This window comes from Etheostoma spectabile, chromosome 4, assembly GCF_008692095.1.
Source record: "Etheostoma spectabile isolate EspeVRDwgs_2016 chromosome 4, UIUC_Espe_1.0, whole genome shotgun sequence".
NCBI classification, from domain to species: Eukaryota; Metazoa; Chordata; class Actinopteri; order Perciformes; family Percidae; genus Etheostoma; species Etheostoma spectabile.
In genome coordinates, this window is record NC_045736.1 from 19,837,258 (window position 1) to 19,864,848 (window position 27,591).

Genomic DNA, 27,591 nt, shown 5'->3' on the forward strand with positions numbered 1-27,591 from the left:
GTAACCTCATGACATGCTGGGGGCCACAGCTCATCATGGATCACAAGACCACAAAGTCTATTAAAATACTTAACATTTATTCATAGCATGACACATGATGAAAACAGTGAAACTTCAGAAAATCCCTTTAAATACTGGACAGGCCTGTGTGCATATCGATAAACCTGTAATATACTTGAAAGTCAGTCAAACATTTATTGCATTGATTTGGTAGGTGAAACATCTTGTTCTCTCTCCCTTTCCTCCAATTCTTGTTATGTTTTACGTCGTCGTTTTCCACCGCCGGGCGATAAGGCTGCATCATCTCTGGTGCTGGACGTTCGCTTTTGGACAGAGGTCCTCTCTGTGTCTCTATGAAAACATTTTCAAAGATGACCATTTAGTCTTTTGTGAGAAGAGGAGAATATAAATATGCACATTTATCGTAAAGGTGACTTAGATGGTATCATTAGTATACTTTCAAATCCAGAACATTTTGTTGAGGTAAATTAAATAGGAAAAGTAATGCAAATAATGCTTGAGTTACCAGGCTTTTAAAACGCAATACATCAAACCATAAAATAACCTGAACAGGTGCAATGTGTACCATTTTGAAGTGACACATCTTACCCTTTTGTTACACTGCTGCTGCTTAATTATATGAATTTCCTGTACACCAGCTGCTTGGTTTATTCACAAATCAATCAATACCAAAAAAAGCTTCCAGCAGTAAATTACCTACCGACCACCGTTTATTTCTAGAATATGCATCAGCTATGGGCCCCAGAAGACTGTCTCAGAGCCATACATTATAATAAAATAAATCTAAAATAGTCTTCTTAAAATTGCCTTGCCAGTGAATTGCCTCTCCTGCCATTCACCAACAGACCTGGGTGTGTGTATCTTGAGAAAACACACACATTTGAGACGGTGGGGAAAAGCTTACAATAAATCATAATAAATATATACACAGATATTGCAATAGACTAAGTGGTTGCTCACACCAGTCAACATCACTTAGCGTTAGCTTGTGTCCAATTAAAAAGGGGGGAAAAAAGCTCAGTGAACGTTTCCATTTTGGCACTTATTCTCCTTTGTAGAAGCGCAAAGTGTTTGCCAAAACTTGGTATAATACAATTAGGTAAGATGAGTGGAAACTGCACATTTTAATTATTCTTTTTATATCACACTTGATAATTTGATTTGTCTTTGTGCACCGAGAAAACATACACGACTTCTGTGCTCCCACTGTGTGGCTCAACACAATCAGCTACTCAGATATGTTGACAAAAAAAAGAGAAAGACATTGCCACTTGCAATTGTATTAAATGAAATCAGCACGGAGGCATAATAAACGTGATTACATGCATACACTGATTCATACATTAATCATTCCATTTTGACTATGTTAGTGCATGCTGTCACATACACTCCAATGTGATGATTATCACAATAAAAAATCTATCCCTTTCCTAAACAACTAAGCAATTCAGTGAACATATCTTGTCAAAATACTGTTGTATTTCTTACAATGTATGTATGAAAGGTGAATGCAATCTACCTTAAGTAAACAAGTGCTTGTACTTGTACCCTGATTCCACAGATGAATGATGATGCATATTACAGTATTTTATCCATTTTTCTGAGACCATTTAATCTGTGCCTTAATTCAGTTAGTGTAAGAAAATACCAGATACATAATCAGATAATATAGAGTTCTGTTTAAATTCTGAAGGAAACCAGAGAAACACATCTGGACTCTAAACAAGCCGGAATGGATTACCTACTACCACATCATTATGCGTTGGTGCCGTGTGAGCATCGGTGGGCTCCAAAGCTCAGCATGTATTTTTGGTGGCCACTGAGGTCACCTTCATAGGAAATGTTCAGATAATATGAAAACAAAGTCTATTCCATGTGGAACCACTTACAGCTTCACATGAAGGGCTCTCAGCCAATTACACTTCAGATGTGTATCACACTCCAGCCAATGACAAGATCATCTGCCTCTTTTATTGTGACTGGATGAACTTGAACCCAAAATTCAAGCACTGGAATTTGGGTCAGAAGTCTACATGTGGGTCAGATGGGGACACAACTAAGTATAGTGGAAGACTGGTAAGCAGGCAGTTGTGCAAGTATGGATCAGGACTAAAACAGTTACATTCTCATTATTTCCAATGACAGACAAAGGCTGGAGGATGGAGAAAAATCCTTGTCCTTTGACACTTGTTACAAGCACATACTTCTGTCCATAAAGTTGACTACATACAAAAGAAGTACTGCATGGAGGATCATTAAATGCTGGCAGGTTTGGACTTTGCCTCCAGGTAATTTAGAAAGAGATGAAGAGCAGAGTCTTGGTTGTCCGTGAAAAAACAATGAGATCGCGCTCAGATGTATGAAGTTCTATTTGTACTTGCCCGAGCAATGACAAGGGCTAGTAGAAGATGCAATACAGCACCACCTTCTGTAACTAAAAGAAATTATGCTCTGTCTTTGTGCGCAGTTTGCAAGAATATTAACACCGGGTCAATGCAGTTGTTTATGTGAGTCTTATGTGGTGAAGAGCTCTGTGTTGTGTCTTACACAAGAAAAAGAAATAGGATAAAAAAATATACAAAAAGCAGTCTTCCAAATAGAGTATAATATTAAGTCTCAATATTTGGCCCAATTGCCACAGCTATAGTATAGTATAGATTTTGACCACAGCTACTCCTGGATAATTACATTTATTGCTGACATAACTATGACAAACAGTTCAATTGCATAAACCCATCAATTTCCTGGGATGATGTAAATTGAGCTTAATTACAAAAGAACTGACCCCTCTTTGCCAACAATTTGATGACAAGCGTGCTATCTTGCTGCCTCTGGTAACAAGTCAAACTCAAGGAAAAGCATCATATTACAAGCTCACAGAGGAGACAAGAGAAAACCTTTCCAACCATCAGCGTAGGGCTGGGCGATATATCGATATAAAAAATATATCGATATATTTTTAATGAGATATGGAATTAGCACCATATCGCATATATCGATATAGTTTAAATTTACGCTGTGATCCTCCAAGCAAGCTACTGCCCTGGCGCTCTCTGCACTGCTCCCCACGCCCCCGCCCCTCCTCTTTCATACACAGAGGGGGGAGGGCAGAACAGACACTCTTTAACAAACATGGAGGAAGCAACAACGTCTGCGGAGCGTACGGAGGATGAATCGGTTAGTAAAAGAATAAGCAGTGGCTCAGAAAATTAGAGATGGTTCGGATTCAAAGAATCAGATGAGCAACAAATGCACGTTATATGTAAGGAGTGCCATAAACAAATTACAGCCAGGGGTCGAAGCACTACAAATCTTTTTCACCACCTAAAACAGGACACAAAATGCAATACGAAGTGTGTGTGAAACTGCGCGCTGCAGAAGCCCCAGCCGCAAGCCATCGACAACCCCAAAAAGCTCCAGCCCCGAAACAAGTTCACTGCAAACTTCATTTACCCGCCGTGTGCCTTATGAAAGAAAAGTGACAAGCTGTGTACTATAACTAAAGCCGTGTCCTATCACATCGCTAAAGATATGGCCCCTATTGCAATTGTGGAACAAGTCGGATTAAAGAAGCTACTGAAAACGATGGACCCGAGATATGAGCTTCCCAGTCGCAACTACTTTGCACGAGAAGCACTGCCACTAACGTACACTGAAGTCAGGCAGAGCCTTGCTGACCGGCTCGCTAACGTCACTCATTTTGCGTTGACCAGCGATATGTGGTCGAGCAGGACATGTGAGTCTTACATGAGCGTGACAGTTCACTTCATTCAAGAGGGAGATGAAATGGGAGATGAAAACAGCGTGTCTTCAAACAAGTTATTTCCCCCAGGATCACACCGGTGAGCATATCAAAAAAGGTACTCCTGTTGTATACAGTATTTATGTTTTACATTTTATTTTATTTAAACAGCTGAGCTTTTATTTATGAAGCAGGTGAAGAAACCTGTTATTTATTTATTCATTTGATTTTGCAACTGTTCACTGAAATTGCTGGTTTCAATAAAACTACTTTTGACATGTCTATTTGGCTTTGACTTGTGACTAAACATTTGCGGAAAAAATATCGGGATATATATCGTATATCGATATTCAGCCTAAATATATCGGGATATGACTTTTGGTCCATATCGCCCAGCCCTACATCAGCGGTGAGTGAAAAGCAACATCTATGAAAGCACGTCGTACTGCAGGCTTAGCTGCTCTTCTTTTTATTCAAGTGAAGTGCCTCTCGACTAAATAGAAGTAAGCTTTGTCAAAAGCAATGACCATGGTGAAATGTAAGGGCATTATTTCTATTAGATCAAGTTTATGGAAATATTCAAACATTGACCAAATACCCATTTCATTTTCAGACCTATGTAGATTTATTTCACCAGATATGAATGAGCAAGAGCAACTTTTAACACCAACTGCTGGATAGAAAAAGAGTATTTTTAAGTGGAATCATTATGTACATCAGCAGCAGACTAGAATTAAAAATGGCTTTTCTATGCAATTACCTATACCATGGTTCTCAAACTGAGCCAGTTGGGAATCTGGCTGGATAGTAGTTTTTACTTTAAAGACCAATGTTGGAACACCTGATATGCACACTGAAGGTCAGAATTGGATTTTTGAAAATTACTTTTCTTAACAATCGCAACAGCAGCAGAATCACTTACTCAGGGTTTCTGGCAGTTTCTGGACCAAAGACGTCTGAAATAGAACTGTAATGGGAGAAAGAGGTAGAGGAGATAAAGAAAGACTGCATGTCATTGACAAAGTTTTTTGATATATGGTATTTGCTAGGGGTGTGCGAAAAAAAAAAAAAATCGATTCGTATTCAAATCGCGATTCAAGCTCTACGGATTCAAAATTGATTCATAGAATTCCAAAAATCGATGTACTGTATATGTTTCTTTTATTTAAAAAATGTATGTATTATGGTATGCTTACTGAAATCACAATAGAATAAGTATGTACTTTTTTAATTATGTTGAAGATGTAAAGTACAGAAATTCTCAAACGTCCTAAACTTATTATAAGTTCATATGTAAATATGAAACATATGCGCTTAATGGGCTTGGTAAACTTATGTTAGACTTAGAAGCAACTCCATTGTTGACATTTTGTGAAACTGAGTGACAGGTGATTTTTTGTGAACTGCGACTAATGGTTTATTTGTTCCGTTACTGAAAGTATTTCCCCGGACATCCGTAGCTTTGGGTGGATGGGAAGCCTATTGGCATTACTAAGGCATGCAATTCTCCCCAATGCCTCAAGTACACTTATACACACAATGGATGCTGTGCTGAATCAATGCTGTAAACTATACGGTATTGGTTCTGTAAACTATAAACTATACAGTATTATAAACTGGTCTACACTACTTTTAGTGGCACGGTATGGTTTCTCTAGATCTGCTGGTTCTAATGTGCTGGTTACCAGCTATATAAGAGATATACAGGTTTTAAGGGCAGGAATTGTCAGGGACCTCCTTATATAATTACTCAGCATTGTAAAGGTCATTTTTTGTAGTTTATGGTTATTTTTTACTATGTAGAACAGCTATATAATGCTAGCATTTTTTCTCTTTTTTCTATATCATAAGTAAAATGTTTTATTTGGGGGTATTAAGTACGTATTGGGTGTTGGGCTATATTTTTTCTGAGTAATCATAGAATACAGACAAGCTTTTGGAGACCGTTGTCCATGCAAAGCAGGACGTCTCCTTTCTTCCATCGTTTGGTGGGTGATGATGGCGCAGTGAATATGACACGTCTTTGGTGTGGGAGACCTGGGTTCAATTCTCACTGCGATACATCAACCAATGTGTCCCTGAGCAAGACACTTAACCCCTAGCTGCTCCAGAGGCGTGCGACCTCTGACATATATAGCAATTTTAAGTCACATTGGATAAAATGACATGTAATGTAATGTTTACTTCTGAATTCAATTAACTCAGTTTAGTTACCACAATAATTTACATTACCATGACGGAGTCTATAAGAAATACAAATCAAATATGAAATGAATCACATATTATAGTGCTGTCCTGTAAATGCTACACAGGCTTGAAAATAAAATGCTATCATATTGCTTTTTAAAAATCAAATAAGAGGTTTTCAAGGTCCAAAGCCATCTTTTATCATTATCACTGTGACATTACACTTAGCTATATACAAACTGTAGAAAGTAGTAAATAACAAGGATCTCTCTTTTCTGTAGCATGAAAAGGCCCGTTCTTTGACCGCTTTGAGGGTGTCACCTACTGTAAGTGAATCAGGATATCCATTATCTAGGACTCACCTGCTGATAGACACTTCACTATAAGTGGGGCTAGATGACAATTCAATCCTTGGCTCCTCGTCAGATTCTCCATCTTCTATCTTCATCACTGGGCAGCTTTTTGATTCTGCAACTTGATCTGGAAGAGGCAAAAATATTTATCTTTGTGTCAGACACCCAGAGGAGCCGAGCGAGAACAGTGAAGGAATGACCAAAAAGAGATTGCATAACATATATGCCCCTGACAATCTAGAGTCCTTTGGGCACCAGATTTTTACACATCCTTAATGTCAAAAGCAAATTTAAGGTCTTGATGGTACTATCACACTAGCCTCTCACACAGCGGACATTGTCAAGCAATTTTTGTGTGTGCATTTTCCTTTGCCTATTGCATACAAATAAGCAACATGCAACACCATTAATTGATTTAGTTAATAACACATCTGTATCGACCCTTGCCTAATGTGCCTAACAATGGAGTGCAGCTATGTCGTGAATTTGGCAAGGATGGAACAAATAATTGAGTGCGCCACACACACACACACACGCACACGCACACGCACACGGAAGTCACAAAATAAATTGCCACGAAGCAATCAATGGCGTTACCATGGGGATCAGGTGACTTATGCTGAAGAGTATTAGAAAGCTCAAAAGTCTCCTGTTGCTTAAGTATATTCTATCCCTTGAGAAAAGTAAAGACTATTGCAGTACCAGAAGGGTGGTTTTTTTGTGCATCCTCTCCTTCCACAATGACTTCCTGTTTGATACGAGTCTGCCTGGTGGTCTCTAGGTGACCCCGAACCTGGGCAATTAGGCGGGAAAAGTCACTGCTGTGCTGCTTCCCTGCAGGCAGAATAGGATATATTGTGGAATAGTTAAGAAACTGCAGCATTTGTAATAATGTAATAACAGTATTTAATGTACAAAGTACTTGTCAAAACCAGTTTATGCCAAAAGGTAGGAGCACTAGCTCAGCCCGAGGTTTTAGTCCTTCTGTAGCTTTTGTATTGTTTTTGTATTGTATAGTGAAACACCACAGATCCTAGCTCCAAGATGAAATCACTGTGGCTACAACTACTGTGGTGGAGGCTAGAGTTATTGAACACATTATAGCCGAATGTGAAAGGACGCGAGCTAAAGAAGAATAAAAGTTGTTTGCTCATGTATGTATCCAAAAATAAAAGATGTAATCACTTTCTACATGAAGCGTCTACAAATGTGTGATGTTCATTAAACAAAGACAGGAGAACAGAACTGAGAGAAAAAAAAAAGTTACGCCGAAACACTGCAATTAACACTAGTTTGATCTCCACATGAAACAACTCTGCTACCTCAGATGGTCACTGATATCTTCATGAGCAACATTAGCCAATGCAGCTGCAAAGCTTTCCCATGTGAGTGGCTCCTAATACACATCAGTACATATGTACCATTTTTTTGATGGCTTGTAAGGGTTAGTTATTAATAATTATTCTCAATCTAACATTTATTGGATATAATATAACAGTGGCAATTGAGGGTGTTACATCAGTTAAAACAATTTGTTTTTCAGTTGGGAAATATAAAAGGATCAAACATCTCAGGGGCTAGATTTTTCAGGATTTTCCTTGCACTTATTCTGGGTTATTAAATGTTTCCCGAATAACCAGCTACTGATTGTATTATTACTAAAAGAAAATGTGAGATTGAAGTATGCAGGTAGATTCGGTGTGTGAATGCATGAGTGCTGCTTTCACCTTCCTGCCTGCTCATTCACCATTCCCACTGCTGGCAGAGTGAGTCATCCAGATCCTCCTCTGATAAATCAAGAGGTTATCACAGCAGTGTAGCTATTTATAGAACCTACCTCCCATCAGTTATATCCATGTTTCAACCACTTTTAAAGTTGGAGCTGTGGATTTAAGGTTTATATATACATGTTTTTTATCTTGTTTAACCATGACAACAACAAGTTCAGTAATGTTCTCTATTTTTGCTGTTTTTACTTAACCTTTGCCCTGAGAATAAAACACAAAGCTGCTCTAGATATCTGCACATTTGTATGTCTCAGACTGATTATCTATAAACTCATAGCAATTGAAAGAAAGAAAATCTTAGATGGACACTTAAATAGCCATGTCACCCTACAAATAAAAAATTAAAAAATAGAATGAGTTTCACATTTACAGTCCAGCTTTTGCTGCTAAATGACTTACTGAAGACAAAGCCAATCTGCTTTTTTTTATGCTGGTAATGTGTTGCGGAAGATATATGAAGTTGGCTCCTAATGTAGGGCTTCCAGATTGAATCAAGTCAAATTAAGATTACAACTGGGCAACTCACTGAATATGCAATATGCACAGAAGTATGCACAAAAGTATGCGATCTTGTAAATATTGCCTCTTCAGTTTTCAGAAGAATCTCCTCTTCCCTCACTGAATTACCATGCAACAATTACTAACTCACAAAATAGAACGTGATACAGACGGATTACCTTTCAAATCAAGAGCCAGGTCTCTTGTTGTTTTTCCTACTGTACAAGTTGTCTAGAAATGGAAAAAAATAAATGCACTTGATGGTCTAAAAGCCTATGATTTGGAACCGTCATGACAGGCATTCATTGAGAGAAGCGTATCTAATGTTTAGAAATGTTTTGAGACATTTACAGTATTTCTGAAGGAGACTTCAGAATCCTTCCTAGACCAAGTCTGTGTTCTGCATTGTTCTGCTGGCAATATTTCCGGGGAAGTCTTAACCTTTTGATAGCTTAAAGTATTTTAACAGAAGAATCAAATCATCAGGATTTCCTACAGCATTTCAAAGTAGAGGTGAGCAGTCCAAACTCTTTACAGTAGCATTTTCGGAGATGTCAATGGAGCAACTGAATAGGGAAATTCACTTTGGTTACCAGAGCTATTCAAAAAGTGGGCAATCACTGTTGAGGTCTATAGGTACATGAGTTAGGTGAGTAGATGGTAAATTTTGATGCAACATGTTTGTACATTAATTGTGATTCTGTGTATCAGATTACTTTTAAAGCGCTCATATTATGCACAATTTCAGGTTTATAAAATTGTATTGAGAGTTATATAAGAATAGGTTTACATGGTTTAATTTTCAAAAAACACCATATTTTTGTTGCACATAGCTGCAACTCTTCTTTTCTCCGTGTGTTGAGCTCTCTGTTTTAGCTACCGAGTGAGGCATCACACTTCTATTCCATCTTTATTGGGAGTTGCACATGCGCAGTAGCTAGGTAAGGACTTCTACCCAGTTAGAAGCAGAGTATGAGGGCGTGCCACGCTGGCAGTTTTTTAACGTGTTACAAAGTGACGCACGTTTGTCACGGAAGTGAAGGCTGGACTACAATTAAGCTGTTTGGAGCAGTTAGTGAACTATGTTTTATGTTGGAGATGGTGAGTGCCTTGGGGGTGGACTATAAAACGTGCACAAACATTTCCCTAATTGAGAAACAGACTTGTTGCTTTGTCTGCTTAAATTTACTAGCCTCATCTTTAAAAGGCGGAGAACCCAATATGATTCACAGCTGCAAGGCAAGACAACTCGATAGAGAAGCCCTCCTTCACTCTTGCAGTAGCACGTATTACTCTAGTAGAATGGAAAAATCACACCAAATTGCTGGTTTTGTGCTGTGAAATACTGTATATAGTGTCCGTAAAAAGGAGAAAGCAACATTACAAACCATTTAAGGGAAAACAAAATTGGTCAATTTAGCTAGAGTTAGAGCTAGATTGCACTTTGATGTATTTCTTCAAACCATTTGACAGTGGTCAAATACAACTTTGCTTATCTTTCAGCAAATATAATACAAATGCAGAATTCTGATTAGATATTTCCTCTCATGCAGGTGTGCAGAATTAGGCATTTATTTACACTGTAATAACATGCACCTTTTAACAGAATATGTATAGGTATGCAAAACTGTTTCATCAGATGACCTTTGTTGGCACGGATTTTTAACTGGCAGCTTGGTGAGTCAGACCCCTGAGGTGTCAACAGATTGAAAGTTTCCTGAAAAACAAATTACTTACTGTAATTTGAATGCATCTCATCAATCTCCTTCTCAGACTTATTCTTTGTGAAAACCATGACCTGCAAGACATTTTAATGGACAAAAACATGTACATTCACATTAACCATTGTTTAAAAAACACATCACAATATAACACATAAAGCACTTGCCCTATTGCTTGGTTTAGGTTCTATTTGCAATAAACACACTGCAAGCATGCAGTGCATACCTCCAACCTTTTAATGGTACACTACAGCCACCTACTATCAATACAGAGAGGAGTCCTCATCAAAACATTGTTCTATTTTAAGCCTAGTGGCTAGGGCTACTTGATTATGGAAAAAATAATAATCACGATTTTTGGTTAATATTGAAATCATGATTCTTTAACACAGTTACTCATTAACCTTTGGGTATAATGGATAGTCTCCTGGGTTTAATCTTTTGGTGTTCTTTATCTCACTTCTTTTATTCTTTTTGGCCAGACCTCCAAATTCCAGACTGTTGACGGTCTTACTGGGCCTAAGTTGTGTTTGTTTGGGGTGGCCATAACAAACACATAATTGCCTCATGTCTCATTTTCACTCACTATGACCACTACTAGCCTACGGTCATTACTAAACATTGTGCTAAAAGATGAACAATAATGTTGCCCTCAGTGGGCTTATTTACTAGCTACCGAAGGAAAAATCTAGCACATAGACGTACCTTAGAATAACGTACATGACTCATGTTGAATCATTTTTCATACAATTTAACAAAAAAACTAAATGCTGAGGGAACATTAATATGTTTTTTCATGTTGGTTTTGAGTGGTAGGCCTATGCACCCGGCTGGAAAAGGTTTTAAACAGTAAGTGATTATAGCTTGTTGTGGGGAATACGTTGTCTACTACAGCGGGGAGGCAGAGGGACCGCAGGGTTACCTAACGTTAACGTTTCCCAGACAACAGAGATGGATTTGCCTTTTTTGCTCACCAAACACTAGTGTGGCTGCCCTCCTTCTGCCATCTTTACTCGCGCTGAGTTTTTTAAATTCCACTGGGTGCACACGAATTGCCCCCTTGACTGCTGAGATATTTTATGGCTTTGGGAGGGGTGGATGTACGAGTGCGGATGTGCGCATGCGCGTCATTCAGAAGACAAAATAAGAGTGTTCTTGCAAAACAGAAAGTGGCAAAATTGTTTTTTCTTGATTATACTATTTTGGTGATCGTTGGGAGCCAAAATTGAAATTCAATTCATTGCACAGCCCTACTAGTGGTAATTTAAGCCCACAAGATATATTTTTAAGCAGTTATTACACACAGGTTTAGCTTTCCCCTGCAGTTGATTCCTGATCTTCTCATTGGTCTCCAACTCTTTGGCAATATCTTCAGCTATTGACAGAGGAAATAAACATTGTTATTACTTGAGAACACACCACACACACACACACACACACACACACACACACACACACACACACACACACCACACACACCACACACACACACACACACACAACACACCACACACACACACACACAACACACACACACACACACACACACACACACACACACACACACACACACACACACACACACACACACACACACACAACACACTATTTTTTTTATATATGGAATTAAAGACTGAATATGGAATGAAAGTCTAAATATATTTAATGAAAGTCTAAATACTGTTTGCCAACTGCAAACACCCTCACCTGATTTGGGGTTGAGGGAATCACACTGGGCATTGTACATGTGCACAAACTCCTGGTGTCTTTTGATCAGCTGCTCACGAGAACCCTGAATTGAGAGATGGCAGTCCTTCAGCCTCCTCTTCAGCTCTTGCACTGAAAGCAGGTTGTACACAAGCTTTGTCATTGGACGCCTCGTATTGCCAAGGGAGCTGCAACAGATATAGCGACTAGTTTATTTCAGTAATCACCAGATACATTACTTGATGATGCCTGGTGGGGGACATTTTTGTGCTCAGCTGTATGTATGTACTACATGCTAGTCTTGGACATCATATGCAGGAAATAAATTAATACAATATCACACAGTGGCCACATCAGTTGCGTTCACAACAAAATTAAATTGATATGATTATGATATAGAACAGTTGCCAAAGGAACACACATCTGATGATTGTCTGACTGTTAAATTCAGACATGGCTATCAAATGTGTTGCACTATATTTCATTATATTGTATTATATACTTGTCTTGAATTTAAGACATTGGTTGCAAGAAGAATCATCCTTGTGTAGGCTGGCTACTTTAGGCCAGAATATTAAAACCTCTGCAATTCATCATTATGACATCAAGGTCTACTCTAGATCAAGCCTTTTTCACTGCTACAAAACTGACCAATCAGTAACAGAACCTAAATTGCTGCATGGGTCATTAATCACAATGGAAAACATTTGCAGGCCCCTCAGAAGAATCTTTCAAAAAGAGTCAAATTATGTCACAGATAAGGTCTTTAGTAAGATGATCAATGGCAATACTACAAATCTGGTAATAAATGTGATTGCATGGTTTCAGCAATTGTGCTATTTTAAGCAAACAAAAGCATAGTAACACTTAGTAAATGCTTTAGGTAACAGGGCTTCACATTCTACTTCAAGGAAATACACAGCCACTTTCAGTGGAAACTATCTTCTTAGAGAGTGGAAAGAAAAGATGCAAAAAAGTGTGCATATGAAGTCATTTGACAATAGCATCCTACTATGTAGATATTGTGAAGCTCTCTAGTTAAATAAAATATGTCAATAAAAATGTCTATGTTTCCTTGAAGCTACCATCCACCATTTGGAATATAAACTTTTATAACCTTATACAAAATATCAAGTTTTATCTCTACATACCAAAAGAAATATACATCCTGTAGATCCAGGACATTTACAGTACAGCCTGCCTAGGACAAATACTGGAAGCAAGGGAAAAATGCTAGCCTAGCTCCAACTCTGAAATATATTTCTTCTTGTCATGTAATTCAACTCCACTCCATGTTTAAGTGGATCCAGCCCAAACAGTCACACAATCCCTGGTGAGACAAATCTTAAATGTTTTTCAGTAACTGTAATAGACTTTCAATAATCTTGATATGGCAACCCTGTATGTAAACAAACTTTGTATGTGCTGTGTACATTCACAATTATTGGTCCAGAAAGGGCCCCAACACAAACTGCTCCTAAAACCTCTACTTATCACTACAGTTTTTATTATATTTGAAAGTCAAAACTCTTCATCTTTCCCCGCAATGACAAACACCAAAGCAAACCTCTATATTTTCTCATCATTCTAATCTTCCAAAATATATAAAGTGTCCTTCACTACCCCATGGAGTATTACAGGCAGGCCCGGATTGGCTAATCTGGAGAATGGGGAGAATTGTCGGTGGGCCGGTCTGGTTCTTTTGGTTGCGAATGCCGGCGGTGTTGTCATAGTACTGAGTTGAAATCATATATCCTGGATGCTGTCCCTAGGTTGCCTGCACTCACAGCCCACTCTTCTTTGTTTCTTCTTGCGGCCCACCGTCCTCTATATTCATGCAGACCACTCGCAGAGTGCAGTCTGGTTATTATTACGTAATTATGTTTTGACTCCTCCAACAAGATCTTGCTAAAAAAAAAAAACGAACCGTCCTCGTACACTTTAGTCAGTGGTGCTAAAGGACGCGACCGCGACATACAAGCAAAACGGTGCTGTAAAGGCGACACGGCCAGATGTGCTAAACTGAGCAACTTCTTCATTACAACCAGCTCGCGGTTTGAGAGTGAAACTCCAAATGAAGACGATGAGACTGGTAAGCTTAACTAGTTAAGAGCAGTGCAGGATTCTAGCGGTCGTGTAAAATACGTTACCTACAGACCATCGTTCGTGTTTATGAATCAAACTTTTTCTTGTCGCTGCTCAGCAGCAATCACTAGTCCAGTTTAGTGCCAACAGTGACCATGGCAGTACCAAGCACCAGCCATTAGCCCAGAACTCCAGAGTAGGCAGGTAGGGTTGCTCATTGAGTAAATATAATAAGAACTAGAACAAAGATTAATGTTACCAGCTCTTAATAAAAAAAAAATGCCCTGAGATAATTGATGATGCTAGATAATTTGGCAATACATTAATGCAATTGACTTGACTTTATCAGAATGCTTTGTAAAAAGCAGAGATTTGTGCTGAGAATTACGACAATTTAAAAAAGAAAAAAGAAAAAAAGATTTAGTGTCAGAAAGAGAGAAAGAGGGCCAGGACCCAGTAGTATATGTGCAAGGGATAGCTGCAGTCAGTGTAGAAGGCATATCTAAGCTGCTGCACCAGTGTGTGAACAAGCAAACATGATCAGATAAGTCACAATATTGTCACTTTCTATGCCCAAATGTTAGTAGTGACCCATAATGCATTTTATCATCGAAAGTAGGATAGTAAAGCTTACGACTGCAAGACAATAGCATGAAAGTAATATGAAATATATATTAAAAAAAAAAAATTATATATTATATATATATATATATATATATTTTCATTCAAGATTTGGATGTCTGTGAACACTAATTTGCACAGAAAATAGATTGTGATAATGTTGAACATCATTGTGTTTTGGTTGTTAACTGTTCCAATAAACCTACATTTTGAGCAACACACTGTATTTGCAGTGAATTGGAAATTATCATTATTATTTTTTAATTTTCCCAAAAGGATTAATAAAGAGAAGTCTAAGCCTAAGAAGTCTAAGTCTATTATATTTCACAAAAATACACAAGATTACAAGGCTGTAGAGAACAGTGCACATTGCAGACTTATGTATATTTTAAGGTTTTAATGATATCATTTTAATATTGGCCAACTTTATTTCACGACTGACTACATTATATGTATATAGTTAAGTAACGTGGGAATGAAACTCCAGGGCTGAAAATGAGTCCCACTCCGGTCCTGAATACAGATTGAGCAAACAGCAGCAGAGAGACTTGATTTAGGCCTATGAGATCAGTTAAGTGGGTATTTTACCTCCTCAAGCTTTCCTTCTTCTCTCCTCTGGAAAGGCACGTGTCCAGATGCTTGTTAATAAACTGCTGTGGCACACTTACAGAACACACAGGGCAGTCCACTGAAAAAATATATAAAGAAAGCAGCTTAATTAAAAATAATAAACCAGTATTTACCGCTATGTCACATTAGATTTCATTGGCCCAACAAAACTAGGGATGCACCGATACCACTTTGTTTCCAGACCAAGTACAAATATTTACATTTGGGTACTTGCTGATACCAAGTACCGATATACAGTAAGTACTTATTAATACCATTAAAGTTCTAACAATGTTTTATTTTCATCAGAAGTTCTTACATTTCTGACTGTAACAAAGTTAATATACAACGTGATGCTGCTGCTGACATTTTAACATTCAACTTTGTGTTTTCCTTGACAAACATGGAACTGACGCCCCATTTCACATAAATGTAACCTGTATCACATTCAGTGGATTTTAGTACCACACAACATAGTAGCAGAACAACTGAATTATCTGTTATCACATGTTAGTGCTAAAGACTAAGCCATTTTTCTTCTAGTTGGAAGTCGGCTCTACTTTTATCAACACTGTTTATCTTGAAATATCTCCAAACTGCTGACATTACTCCACTACCTGCTCAACTGACAAGATGAGGTTAGCCGCAGGTATACTCGTGTTTGACATCGTACGCGGGCCATCATAGGGACCAAAGGAGAAGGCCCTAACCACACTTCGTTTGCAGAGGCCAAATAACAGTAAAACCAATATAAATTTACTAAAATCAGTTTTGTTTGCAGAAAATGTGAGTTATACACTCTCTGCCGAGTTCCACAAAAAGCTTTATGTTGCCTGCTTCAAAGATGCAAAGACCTAATCACAAGGTTTGTTTGCAATAACCTCCAGGTAGAAAACCTTGTACATCAACAACTGGATATATTCTCATATCATTAATCTATAATGCATGTTTAATAATTTCATATGTCAACACTTTCATTAATACCCTCTGCTACAATTCTCCATGTCTCTGTCTGTCTTTTTCTCTCACCCCCAACCGGTTGAGGCAGATGACCGCCCACCCTGAGCCATGGTTCTGCTCGAGGTTTCTGCCTCTTATAAGGAAGTTTTTCCTTGCCTCTGTCGCCTAGTGCTTGCTCTTGGTGGGAATTGTTGGGTTTCTGTAAATAACATCACAGAGTAAGTTCTAGACCTGCTCTTTTATGAAAAGCGCAATGAGATAACTGTTGTTGTGATTAAGCGCTATATAAATAAAATTTAATTTAATTAATTTTGGGTTGGAAACCTAGTTTACCTGTTGGGCCACAAACATCACCCAAAACTAGGTGTTGTTGCTTTTTTTAACACTAGACTTGGTTTATAAAAGATGTTATCAAAGCAACATAGTACAGGATATAAGCAAAGCAGTAACTTCACATATCAGACCTTGTTCAAAAATATACTGTATATTCTTAAAAGTTACAGGTATGGCTAAAAATAGCAACGGAAATAAACAAATTTGCAGATTTTACATATCTCGACATTTGAAATCAAGTGCCAATGTACTACCCTGAAGTGATAAGCTGATTGAGCGTGATGTCATAGTGATTTGGTCTATAGAAAGTAAATGAGACATTCACCTACATATTTTGTACACATATTGTCCGTTTTGCAGAACTACAATTTATCTGACAATGACCAAACAGCTCTCCCTTGTGGAGATTCTGTAGTCTAGTGAACATGAACAAGTGAGAAGCTAGTTAGATGGGCTGAGTCATACTGGGTGATGCAGCCTTCTTAACTTACAGGTAGAAAGAATTTACCTTTGATTATGGGCTTTACGTCTTTTGATGGCGAAGAACAAAGCGCCATAATACTGTGCGATACTCCGGCCTCCTGTTTGACTGACATCAAACACTGGATCGATGTCTCCTCCACGTCCAGTGGCTCTTCCTTCACAACCAGTGGAAGTTGAGCAGTCGCTGAATGTAGGCCAGCATAATTTGCATTGTGGGTGCGTGCAGTCAGTATTTCCCCCCGCTGAACACACTGAGAAACAGAACTACTTTGCTGGGTTTCTTCAGCGGGAGATGTTTTTGGCCTTTTTTGGAAGAAGTGACTCAGAACAGAGCTATTAAACTTCTGGCCCCTCTCTCTTGGAGCTCTGCATTTAACAGCTGAAACTGGGGTCTTTGGCGATATTGGAGGAGAGTCAAAATTTGCGTTTAACAACTGCTGCCTGAAAGAAAGCAGAAAGGCAAAGTGCATGTGAATGAAAATGTGTGCAGTATTGGCCAACAACACAAATGTATAATTACATAAAGTATATGTAGGGTAAAGGACTTAAGGTCCTTTTAAAAAAACACAGCCCATCAACAAAAAAAGAACCAATAAATACTGTGGACTGTAAAATAAGCCCACACCTGGTCAATTATCTTACTCCATTTCTACTAAGCGACAAAAGGTAAACACATTGGCTTTATCTTAGAAATGTGGAAAGCAAACAAATTGCAACTGGGCAATTACTTGGTAATAAAAATGGAACAAATGAGGTGTGTAATGTTCTGCTTTCCATATCTAAAAAAAAAACGTACTTGTCTCCGTTTGAGCAGGTTCACACATACTTGCAAAAACCACAATGTGCACAAATGTGATGTGGAAACACCTACTCTCTTTCCCTGCAAAGAGCTTAAAGAAATCAGCTTTCCCCACACCATTCACCTGTACTGCAATACTGCATGCAGGCAGGTATAATTATTATTGGTCTCTGCACTAAAATGTGTTAAACTTTGTATTGCAGCAAATTATTTTGTATTTTTAGAGAACGTTAAAAAGTACCCACATCCCCATGAGTTACAAAGTGAAAAGATTCAGTTTTGTATCTAATGGTTTACTTTTACTGAAAACTAAACGTACAAGTCCTGGATGATTACCTTTGCCAAGGAGGTCACTTTTTGTTGCTAGGTTTGTCTGCAAAATAATAGAAAAGCTACTGGCCCAATTGTTATTAAACGTGTAGTATGGGGCAAGAAAAAACATTAAACCCCTTAGTGTGTTAAATCGGGCATGCCTTGGCAGAGGTCTGCACTCTCAAGGTGCCCTTCAAGTTCAAATGTAATATCACTCTACATAATAGCCATTAGTTGTAACTGTTTCTGCCTCATTTATTTTTTTTCCCCCATAACTTTAGTATGTCAAATGTTTCTAAACAACTGTACCCCAGCAGTTTACTGGCTATTGCCATAGAGACGACACTTTCCAGAAGAACTAATCAGACTAAATTTACAGAGAATCGGTACTTATTTAGTACACTTTGTGTTTAACACTCCATATTTAGGTTGTGACAAACTTTTATTCCAATATCATGACAACAAGTAATTACAACAAGTAATTACATTTTAAGTGACTTAAAAGTGCCATTTTGTCAAGAAACAAAAACAAAAAGAAACACCTCTTTAAATAATGTTTAACATAAACTGCCCGTTTCATTAAGGCTGGGCACATAATAAAAATATCAATTGAAACATTTAACAAATTTGAGTACCTATTTCCTTGTTATTGTCTTATTCCAGCATTGGCACCACAATATAAAACATATTCCTATATCTCCCTTTCAGAAATAAAAATTAAGATGGATTTCAGCATGGCTTGAAGTTATTTTAGGTGAAAATGACCGCTTAATCTGATTGTACCCACAATTCAGTTTTCAGTGGGAAGGAGACTCGGTCCATTCATAATTAATAAACCAGGTCTTTCCGGAATTTAAGAATGACATAGATTCAAAGTGTTTGTAGTAACTGCAAACCAGTGATTTTATTTAACATTACCAATTAACAATAAATGACGGAGCTAGACGGGCTGCAACATATGTTGTAGGTCAAAGGCTGTTTTATGGTTGTGCGTAGAATCAACGTTGTACCCCCACAGACCCCTCTGCGTCTACGCCGTAGCCTGACTTGTACCTCTCGAAAAATGTATCTATACGTTGCACAGCAGTGGCTTGGTCACTCACTTAAGGCAAAAAAATCCATACAGTCCCAGCCCTATACGGCAGAACTCCAAAAGAATCCTATGTAATTGGTTGCAAAAAAAAAGCTGGACTTTTAGATACACACCACAGTCACAATTGGAGCGGTACACCATTAGGGAATAGAAGCTGCAGTATAGACATTTTGTTGAAAGTCTCATTGATCTTCCAGGTCACACACACTAATTAAACTTGAATTGTCTTATCATATTGATTCTCTCTACAACATGTAGAATAATCATTTATAATTAGATGGGTGTTAAGTGCAAGGATAGCTATTCTAGTATAATATAAGCAGTAGTATAAGCTGGATGTATGTGACATTAAATACACGAACATGTTCGTTGATTCACAGTCCTATGGACGCCCTCTGTGAGATAAAATTTCATAATAAGATTACTTTGTCGAAATTTTTCACAGTATTCCATGTCAACTCTAAAATGTAATTAAAACAGTGTTTCAATGACGAAATGTTTATAAAAAGCCTGTTTGTAGCTTGTATTTAAAACACGTAAAAATTTGATGTAAAAATGAAAGTGAAAACAAGACAGACTAGAGCTGTTCAAAAGTATAAAGAAATTGGCCCATTACAAAAGAAAACTGTTAAGTTTAAGGAAAGGTACTGTATCCATAACAGAAAATGCCACTGTGTTGTAAATTGGTGATTAAATAAATTAAACAGCAGCGTTCAGTGTCTCAATGTACAAGCTCCACTTCTACCTACGTAAATGAGTTCACTAAGTGAGAAGAGAGACTACAAGGTAGCAGGTTAATGTGATAATATAAATGTGTGGCACTGTGGCATCTAAATATTCTTCCCTGTATGATTCTGTATAGACACATTTTTAAAACAGGCCCACAAGCAAAATCCTTAAAAGATATCTTAAAATGTAGTATATTTATTTCCAAGCAAAAGAACTATTCCTAAACTAAATTGTTAGAGACGGGTCTATTGTTACAAAAAAAACACCTCTATGACAAAGTTACCTATCAAGGAATCCCATTTTTCAGACGCTCAATGCTAGACAACAGGAAATTAAAAAGCGGTGGATAGAGCAGCTGGGTTAGCCACTCATTCGTAACAGTGATGACAATCAGAAGGTCTTCAGTTCGAAAGGAGACCTTTGAGAGTGTTAATAATATTGATGTGATTGATGGAAGGGAGAAACTTACTGACTGATAACAGCACTCAGACATATTGACATCAGCCTTTACCATAACAAAACAATTCTGTTGATTTTAGTTTGAGTTTTTTTCCAAGGGACAATGCCCACTGATAAACAGAAAACAAGTAGTCTTATTTTCACCTATTAAACCTAGACAGATGTTATAAGGCACTGGAAAACATGGATTGCCCTAAGTAGATGCGTGTTCTGTTCTCCTAGGTCATTTTGACCTAGGGGTCAACGAAGGGGTGACGAAGGGGTACATGGTCCTTGTAACTGAGTGAGGACGCGAGCCAACTTGAAACCAAGGTTTTATACTTATATATTGCGCAACAATAAACAATGGCTGCCGCATTGAGCAGAGAGACCCATGAATGTAAGTATTTTTGGCTTAAATAATTGATTTAAAAATTATGACCGTCTTGTTTTGTGCTCTATACAGTCTAGCGCATTTATATGTTTGCAACCAAGTTCTTAATTGAAACTTTAAAAATGGCTAGCTTGTAACGTTACATTGATGATTTGCAGTCCCCCATACCGTCCTGTATCACATGGACACAGCAGCTGATCCACTTTCGGGCTGAAAACGAGCAGAAGTTTCTTAAATCATGTGTTCATGTTGCAGCCATTCATTATTGTATTGGTACTGTATTATTGTAATCATTTGTAACCAATTCCTGTTCATACACTTTTACATTGTTGTTGGTTAGGATACGGGACACTGATGAAAGAAATGTGAGGGGGGGGTTACTGGCCAACAGGCTTCAGACTGGTCTAGAATATCAGAATAGCTGTAGTTTATTTATTCGTTGGTGGTCTTGTGTCTTTTTTTAGTTTTACACATTTGAGTGTCTTAATATGTGTGACATGTAAGTTTTGGTAGTAATAGTTGATAATGGATCTGTAATATAATATATTTTTTGTAATGTGTTTGCCTGTTATGTTAAATTAGGTAATAAAGAAAGATTTTTGTTAACAAAATGTTTTTCTGAACATCAATGACAGAACGGTGATAACTGAAACAGATATGCAACACACCATGTGTTTGTATACACATACACTACCGGTCAAAAGTTTGGGGTCACTAACACATTTCTATTCCACTCCATTATAGACATAATACCAGCTGATCTGAGTGGGTAGCTGATCTTTAATACAATATCTACATTAGCCATTATGAGCAAACATTCCTCCAATCATCCAAAGGCACATTCTGTTTACTAATCTGATATCATTTTAAAAAACTAACTTCAAAAACATTGGAGAATGCTTTTGCAATTATGTGAGCACATAATGTAATCTGAAAACTGCTGACCGGGTTAAAAAAAAACAATGCAACTGATCTCAGCTGGTATTCTGTCTATAATGGAGTGCAATGGAAATTTCTAAGTGACCCCAAACTTCTGACCGGTAGTGTATGTCTTGCAAACAGACCTCTACAAAGATACTACAAATATAACATCTGCCTCTGCACCACCAAAGTGAACATAAAATTAACTAAACTAAAACTAAAATATATAAATATATAAATGCATGAGACAGTGTTGTCAAAACCCACGCAATTGACATGGACACTTGCAGACGGCATCTTGGAAGTTTGTGATCAATACTGTATGGTGATGTAACCAAGCGGTGTCCCATTTCATAGGAGTATGTTTTCACCCCTAGCCCTTACCACTTGGTTTTAAGGGTCATGGGCTAGGGGTAAGGGGTAAGATGGCGAAATGGGATTCAGCCTAAACCTCAGGCAGGCCACTTACAGATGATACATTGAATTGCTCTGTGTAAAAGCCCCTGCAGAAGCATAAATCCACGTTTAGACCAAGAAATGAGTGCAAGCATATGGTTAGCTGCACCCATGTGGTCAAGTTAAAGGAAATGTTTTCCTACCCTGTAATAAGTATCACTGGAAAAAAAAAGTACCAAGACATTTCCTTTGGCCCTCTCTGAACACTGCTTGCGTATGCCTACATCCTGCTGTAATGAAAAAAAATATCAGCCCTAGAGCCCTAGAGCCCCAGAACACACACCGAAGTGCAATACAAGAAGAACCTAGAATAACTTTAGCTGATGAAAACAAAATCCCCTTTTGATTGAGGTAGACTACTGTACGGCAATTTTTCTCTAATGCTGGTTAATTATAATAAACTGGAATTGTTTTTCTTGTGGACATATCTTAATCATGTCAATAAAAATAGGATTTCCTGAATGACAAGAGTTATCGTTTTTTTCTTCAATTCGTGGTGCACCTGTGTTCACTGTCAAGAGGTTTTACGTGGATTGTGGAGAAAGTCTTATTTCCTGATCTGCCATTTTCATTATTCTGTTGGTCTGATGTCTGTATCCAAAAGAAATGTTCTAATAAGTTAACAATCAATTATTTAAAAAATAAAATTTAATTAATTAAAGATTTGTTAAATATGTAGATTTTTAGTTAAACGTTACTGTCTCCAGACAAGTACAAATCAGAAAACAGAGTGACTGAAAGAGGATGGGATAATGGACAACAACTTAGAGTTTAGGCAAGAGGGCAGAAAAAAAGGCCAAGAGGAAAAAAAATAAGTTTTGTATAAATTATCTGATAATGCATACATAAAATAATTAGACAAAACACATATAGGCTGTTAATCTACTTTATCACATTACATCTGACCACCTCATGTTTCATGTTCTAAGAAGCCAATTATCCACCTTTAAACACGTTTTTGAAAATGCATAGTTTTAGTTTAGCTTTAATTATTTTAAGTCTTTTTTGTAATATGGGTTATTGTAATTGTAATTTCCCCTTGTGTGAATAACGTATACATTATTATTAAAAACATCGTACGACATCAGTTGACACAAGGCGCCGCAATAAGTGCAGAATGTGTTTGACGTGTTCCAGGAAAAAAAAAAAATGAACAGAAGACAGACATGTACAGGTAATTTGAACTTTGGTTCGAGTAAGTTGGCAAACTTTTTGAAGTCAATCGACTCACAGTTGTGTAGACATCCTAGTATTAATCTACATATTAACCCACGTTCCCTCCCGCTTTTGGTGTTCCTGCGTATTTACTAACCAGCTATTGGGTCGCCTGTGAAAGCCCGCCTGTAGTGTTCTGTCCCTAAGTATCCATACATCCATGCCTGTAACGTTACCGGGGTTACCTTCTGTTTCGGGGAAAGGGCGCTTGGAGTGCTCCTTTACCTTGTTAAGGTAAGCTAGATTAGCCTCCTGTGTTCGTTTCTCAAATGTAGACTACTTTCAAATTCATGGAACAGTTTCCCTGTAATAAACTGTCAACATATTTTACCACCTTACACTGCAAGGCTTTTATCTGACACAGTCATAACCAAATAGGACTCTACCGCTTTCTTCCAACTTTTGGTATCGCCATGATGCCAGGCGAGGGGCACGAACTATGTTGTTTGTTGTGTTCAATTTTAAATGGAATGTCAGAATTTCAGGGTTCCCAGTCGGAAACTACGGGAAATGTCACGGTTGAAAAGATATAACCTTATTTGCTCTATGAAAACCCTTGACAAAGACAAAAACTAAGGACATTTACTCGATAATTTTAACCAAACTGATTTTTTTGACACCTATAGCACATTGCGCATCACCACAAGCCTGTAAACATAGAGGCCTCAATGTAGAGAAGGGACAGCAATGCAGCACTTTAAAACCTATTTTATACAGTCTATAGAGTTTAAAACTCACAAAAGAAAGTAGCGTTTGTGATGCATTCGGCTCGCAAAATTAAAAAACAATCAAAGTCATTAAAAAAAATAAAAATCGTGAACAGGGTGAATCGAGATCGCAACTTTATAACAAGTAATCGTGCAGGCCTACATGCAATCAGAATCGAACCGTGACGTACCCAGAGATTCCCACCCCTATTGTTCTCCATCTGAGATTGTGTGCAAAAGACCAGTACTTAGATAAATGAAAGTGCATTTGCTCACTAGGGACCAACACAGTAACTTAATGACTTTAGCATTAAGTATCCATGTTTGACTTAAGTTAAGTGAACATGTTTGAATAGGTGGACAAATGTGGGTAGGACAGTATTGTTTTTTTGATGTTCATGGCCCGTACTAATGGCATTACACTGAATTTGAAATGGATACCAAACAGGTACTGTTGCCTATATTTAGATCTTTCTATTGTTGACTCTTACTGTGTATTAATGTTTTGAAAAACAGCTACTGGTGATGTAGGGTCCATTTATAAACAAAGTTCTGATGCAGACATAAAACATATTACTGATAAATAAATTAAAATTATATAAATATATATATATATATATATATATATATATATAAAAATAACGTGTTGTATGGTTACCTTGCAGCTTGAAAGTTTACGACCAAGTCATCCAGTAAACGATTGGTTCTGAGATCTTGTTCTGTTGCTTGCTGAAGGAAACAAAAGAAGCAAGACATGAAAGATTCTGTCTTCTTTATCAAATTGATACAACTAATTATAAATTATGAGCTGGAATTATGAACAGACAATTGAGGTAATCACACTGATTATTATGCAAATGACTTGGGTTATCATTATGAATTCAAGTCAATACTTACTGTATTGCAAACTGGACACTGCAACTTATAGCAAAGAAATTTTCTGATGCACAAGGAGCAAACTGTAAATGAAATGAAAACAAAATGTATGTTATATATAACCTGTTAGCCAAGATTTAGAGAATTTCCTTACTTTCATCAAAGGGGTTGTTCAGTGACAATTTGGATTTAACAATGCACATACATATAAAAAGGTTCTCTGTAGTGCACAACTCGATTCAATCCACAATTGAGGATGGTCTAGAGTGGCTCAAAAATAGCTGCTAATGTAATTACCTCCAGCCTAATGGAGCACTCATATACAACACAATGCAACATTTTAAAGCAAAAGCGCATGTTAAGATTCCAAATGCAAGCAAAGCTGCATCCACCTATGATGAACTTGCTTGAACTTAAATGGGATACTTCACCGATTAGCATTAAGCTTTGTATCAGTAGAAGCCTGGTAGAATTTTCGAATGACTGTGCTTCCCTCTAGTGATTGCCAAATCAAGCTTTGTGAACCAGTGTCTTTATTTTCGGAGCCCATTAGATGGCGCTCTTGGTTTTAAGAGAAAGGCCTAAGGCATTGCAATTCAGTGTATTCTCAACCCTTTGTTAAACAGAGATCGCCATCTAGTGGGCTCTGAAATTGTAATTGGCCGCTCATTAGACAACAAACTGGACTACATCCAACTTCAACATGAGTTCAGAGAAGGCTGAGTTTTTTTTTTTGTGGAAACATTGCTGAACAATAGTGTACCTATCCAGCTACCAGGCCTGCTAGCCTTCCGAGCAGATGCTGCTCTGTCGGCTAAGACTCGTGGAGACGGGTTGTGTTAACATGAACAAGTGCAGAAGTGGGCTGCTTTCATCCAACTACTGCTAACCGCTGGTGGAGTTTTTGACTGTCAAATGCCAACCATTCTACATTCCAAACAAATTCACGGCTGTGTTTATACCCGGTGTTTACATCACTCCAAGCGCTAATGCTACCATTGCGTTAGCTGAACTTTACGGAGCTTTAGATGTGTGTGCATTATATGTAGCTTGTTTTGTATGTTGTTTTTACATATTTTAAATGTATGAGCCACGGTGAAACATTGTTTTGTCTATATGGTTGAAATTACAATAAAACACCCTTGAGTTGACTTGTCACCTGACTGCCTCTCTGTCTGTAACAGGTAGGTGTGGCTAACATGCACATACTGCAATAAAATTCCATTAATGCAGTAATAATTCAATAGCTACCTTAAAGCTGCTCTAGTAGCTACTTACAGTTGTGAGAGCATTTAGTCATCATTGAAATATTGAGGAAGTCAAAGCAAATGGGACACCGAAGCAGGGTATCAACATTCTGCAAATGAGAAAAAAACATAGTGATTGGCATAATCATGAAATTTAACAATAACATTACAGACCTGGAATAGTTACTTTTTTGGTGAAACTAGTGTAAAAATTGTATTTCAGTGTACTAAAATCAAACAAATCATAATGTTGATAATGACTGGTAGGCTACACAAAACTTCCATAGTGAAGTTTGTCATTTACCTTTAGAAACTAGGCCAGGATACCTACAGCACTATTTCCCTGTTCCAGTTACTGGAAGTTGTAGAAGTCATATGGGTTCTCTTAACTGGATAGTTCCACTTCAAACGCATCATACCAACAGCTAACGATAACCTGACTCATGTGGTCATGTAACGTATATGATGTGTTTCACAACTTCTCTCACTTGGTTCATTGTCACGATACATATGTACAGCCGAAATAAGTTAGCATTGACGTAACCTGACCCCTAGCTAGCTAACTAAATATGTATAGCTAGCTAAGTATGTTTAGGTACGTTTAGGTAGTGTTAGCTAATTGTTAAATTTGGCAGGGTAGCTAACGTTAACGTAACTTACGTAAAATATGTAATTAATTAGCTACTGTTAACGTTAGATATTCTTAAGTGGACAGGGTTATATTGACAGTATGTATTACGATCAATACTTACGTTAACTGTAACCTAAGTTACTTCAATAACGTTAGTTAACTCACAAATGAGTTTGTTACGTTGACGTTAGCTAACGTTATAAGGTTAACGTTACGTAACGTCAGGACCTGTTAAGTTAGCATCAGTCTATTGTAATGTCATCTAGCTAGCGTTAGATCAATGAACTTGATGAGTAACTAACAGTTGTAGCAATGTATATATATATTTTTTTAATACCTATAGTTGTAACGTCACTCATTTACGTCCATGGATGTACTAACTTTAGCTGTTGGTGTTTTTATTTAGCTGCTAGCAGGCGCCATGTTAGAAAAACGTTTTTTTTTTTTTTAAATATGCAACTTACTTTCAGACACGCAAGGCTAGGTGGTAAATCTGCTTCAATCCGTTGGGCCATGTCTGGTAACGTTAAACAACAAAAGCAGCTAGGCTTTTTTAAGAAAGTCACAAATTTTAGTTTTTGTTTCAGGCAATCAATCAGTGATTAGAACTCAAAGTCCCGCTCGAAGGGATACAAGACGCCTCTTAACCTACGTCATTTGACGAGT

General features: G+C 37.6%; 1 protein-coding gene across 4 annotated transcripts; it reads right to left on the reverse strand.

Annotated features, from left to right (window-relative positions):
• Positions 1-27,591, reverse strand: rad18 (RAD18 E3 ubiquitin protein ligase). Of its 4 annotated transcripts, none has more exons than XM_032513914.1 (13): positions 27,390-27,591; positions 26,326-26,404; positions 25,069-25,130; positions 24,830-24,900; positions 17,133-17,548; positions 15,311-15,410; positions 12,017-12,204; positions 11,614-11,684; positions 10,326-10,386; positions 7,006-7,137; positions 6,313-6,430; positions 4,686-4,730; positions 1-351 (listed from the first exon to the last, which is right to left on the reverse strand). In XM_032513914.1, exons 1-13 carry the CDS (start codon positions 27,438-27,440, stop codon positions 255-257), a joined length of 1,491 nt encoding a protein of 496 aa, XP_032369805.1. In that variant the 5' UTR covers positions 27,441-27,591; the 3' UTR covers positions 1-254. The 4 variants fall into 4 exon arrangements, with proteins under 4 accessions (XP_032369805.1, XP_032369807.1, XP_032369808.1 ...); XM_032513916.1 differs by lacking the exon at positions 27,390-27,591 and adding an exon at positions 26,599-26,617; XM_032513917.1 differs by lacking the exon at positions 7,006-7,137.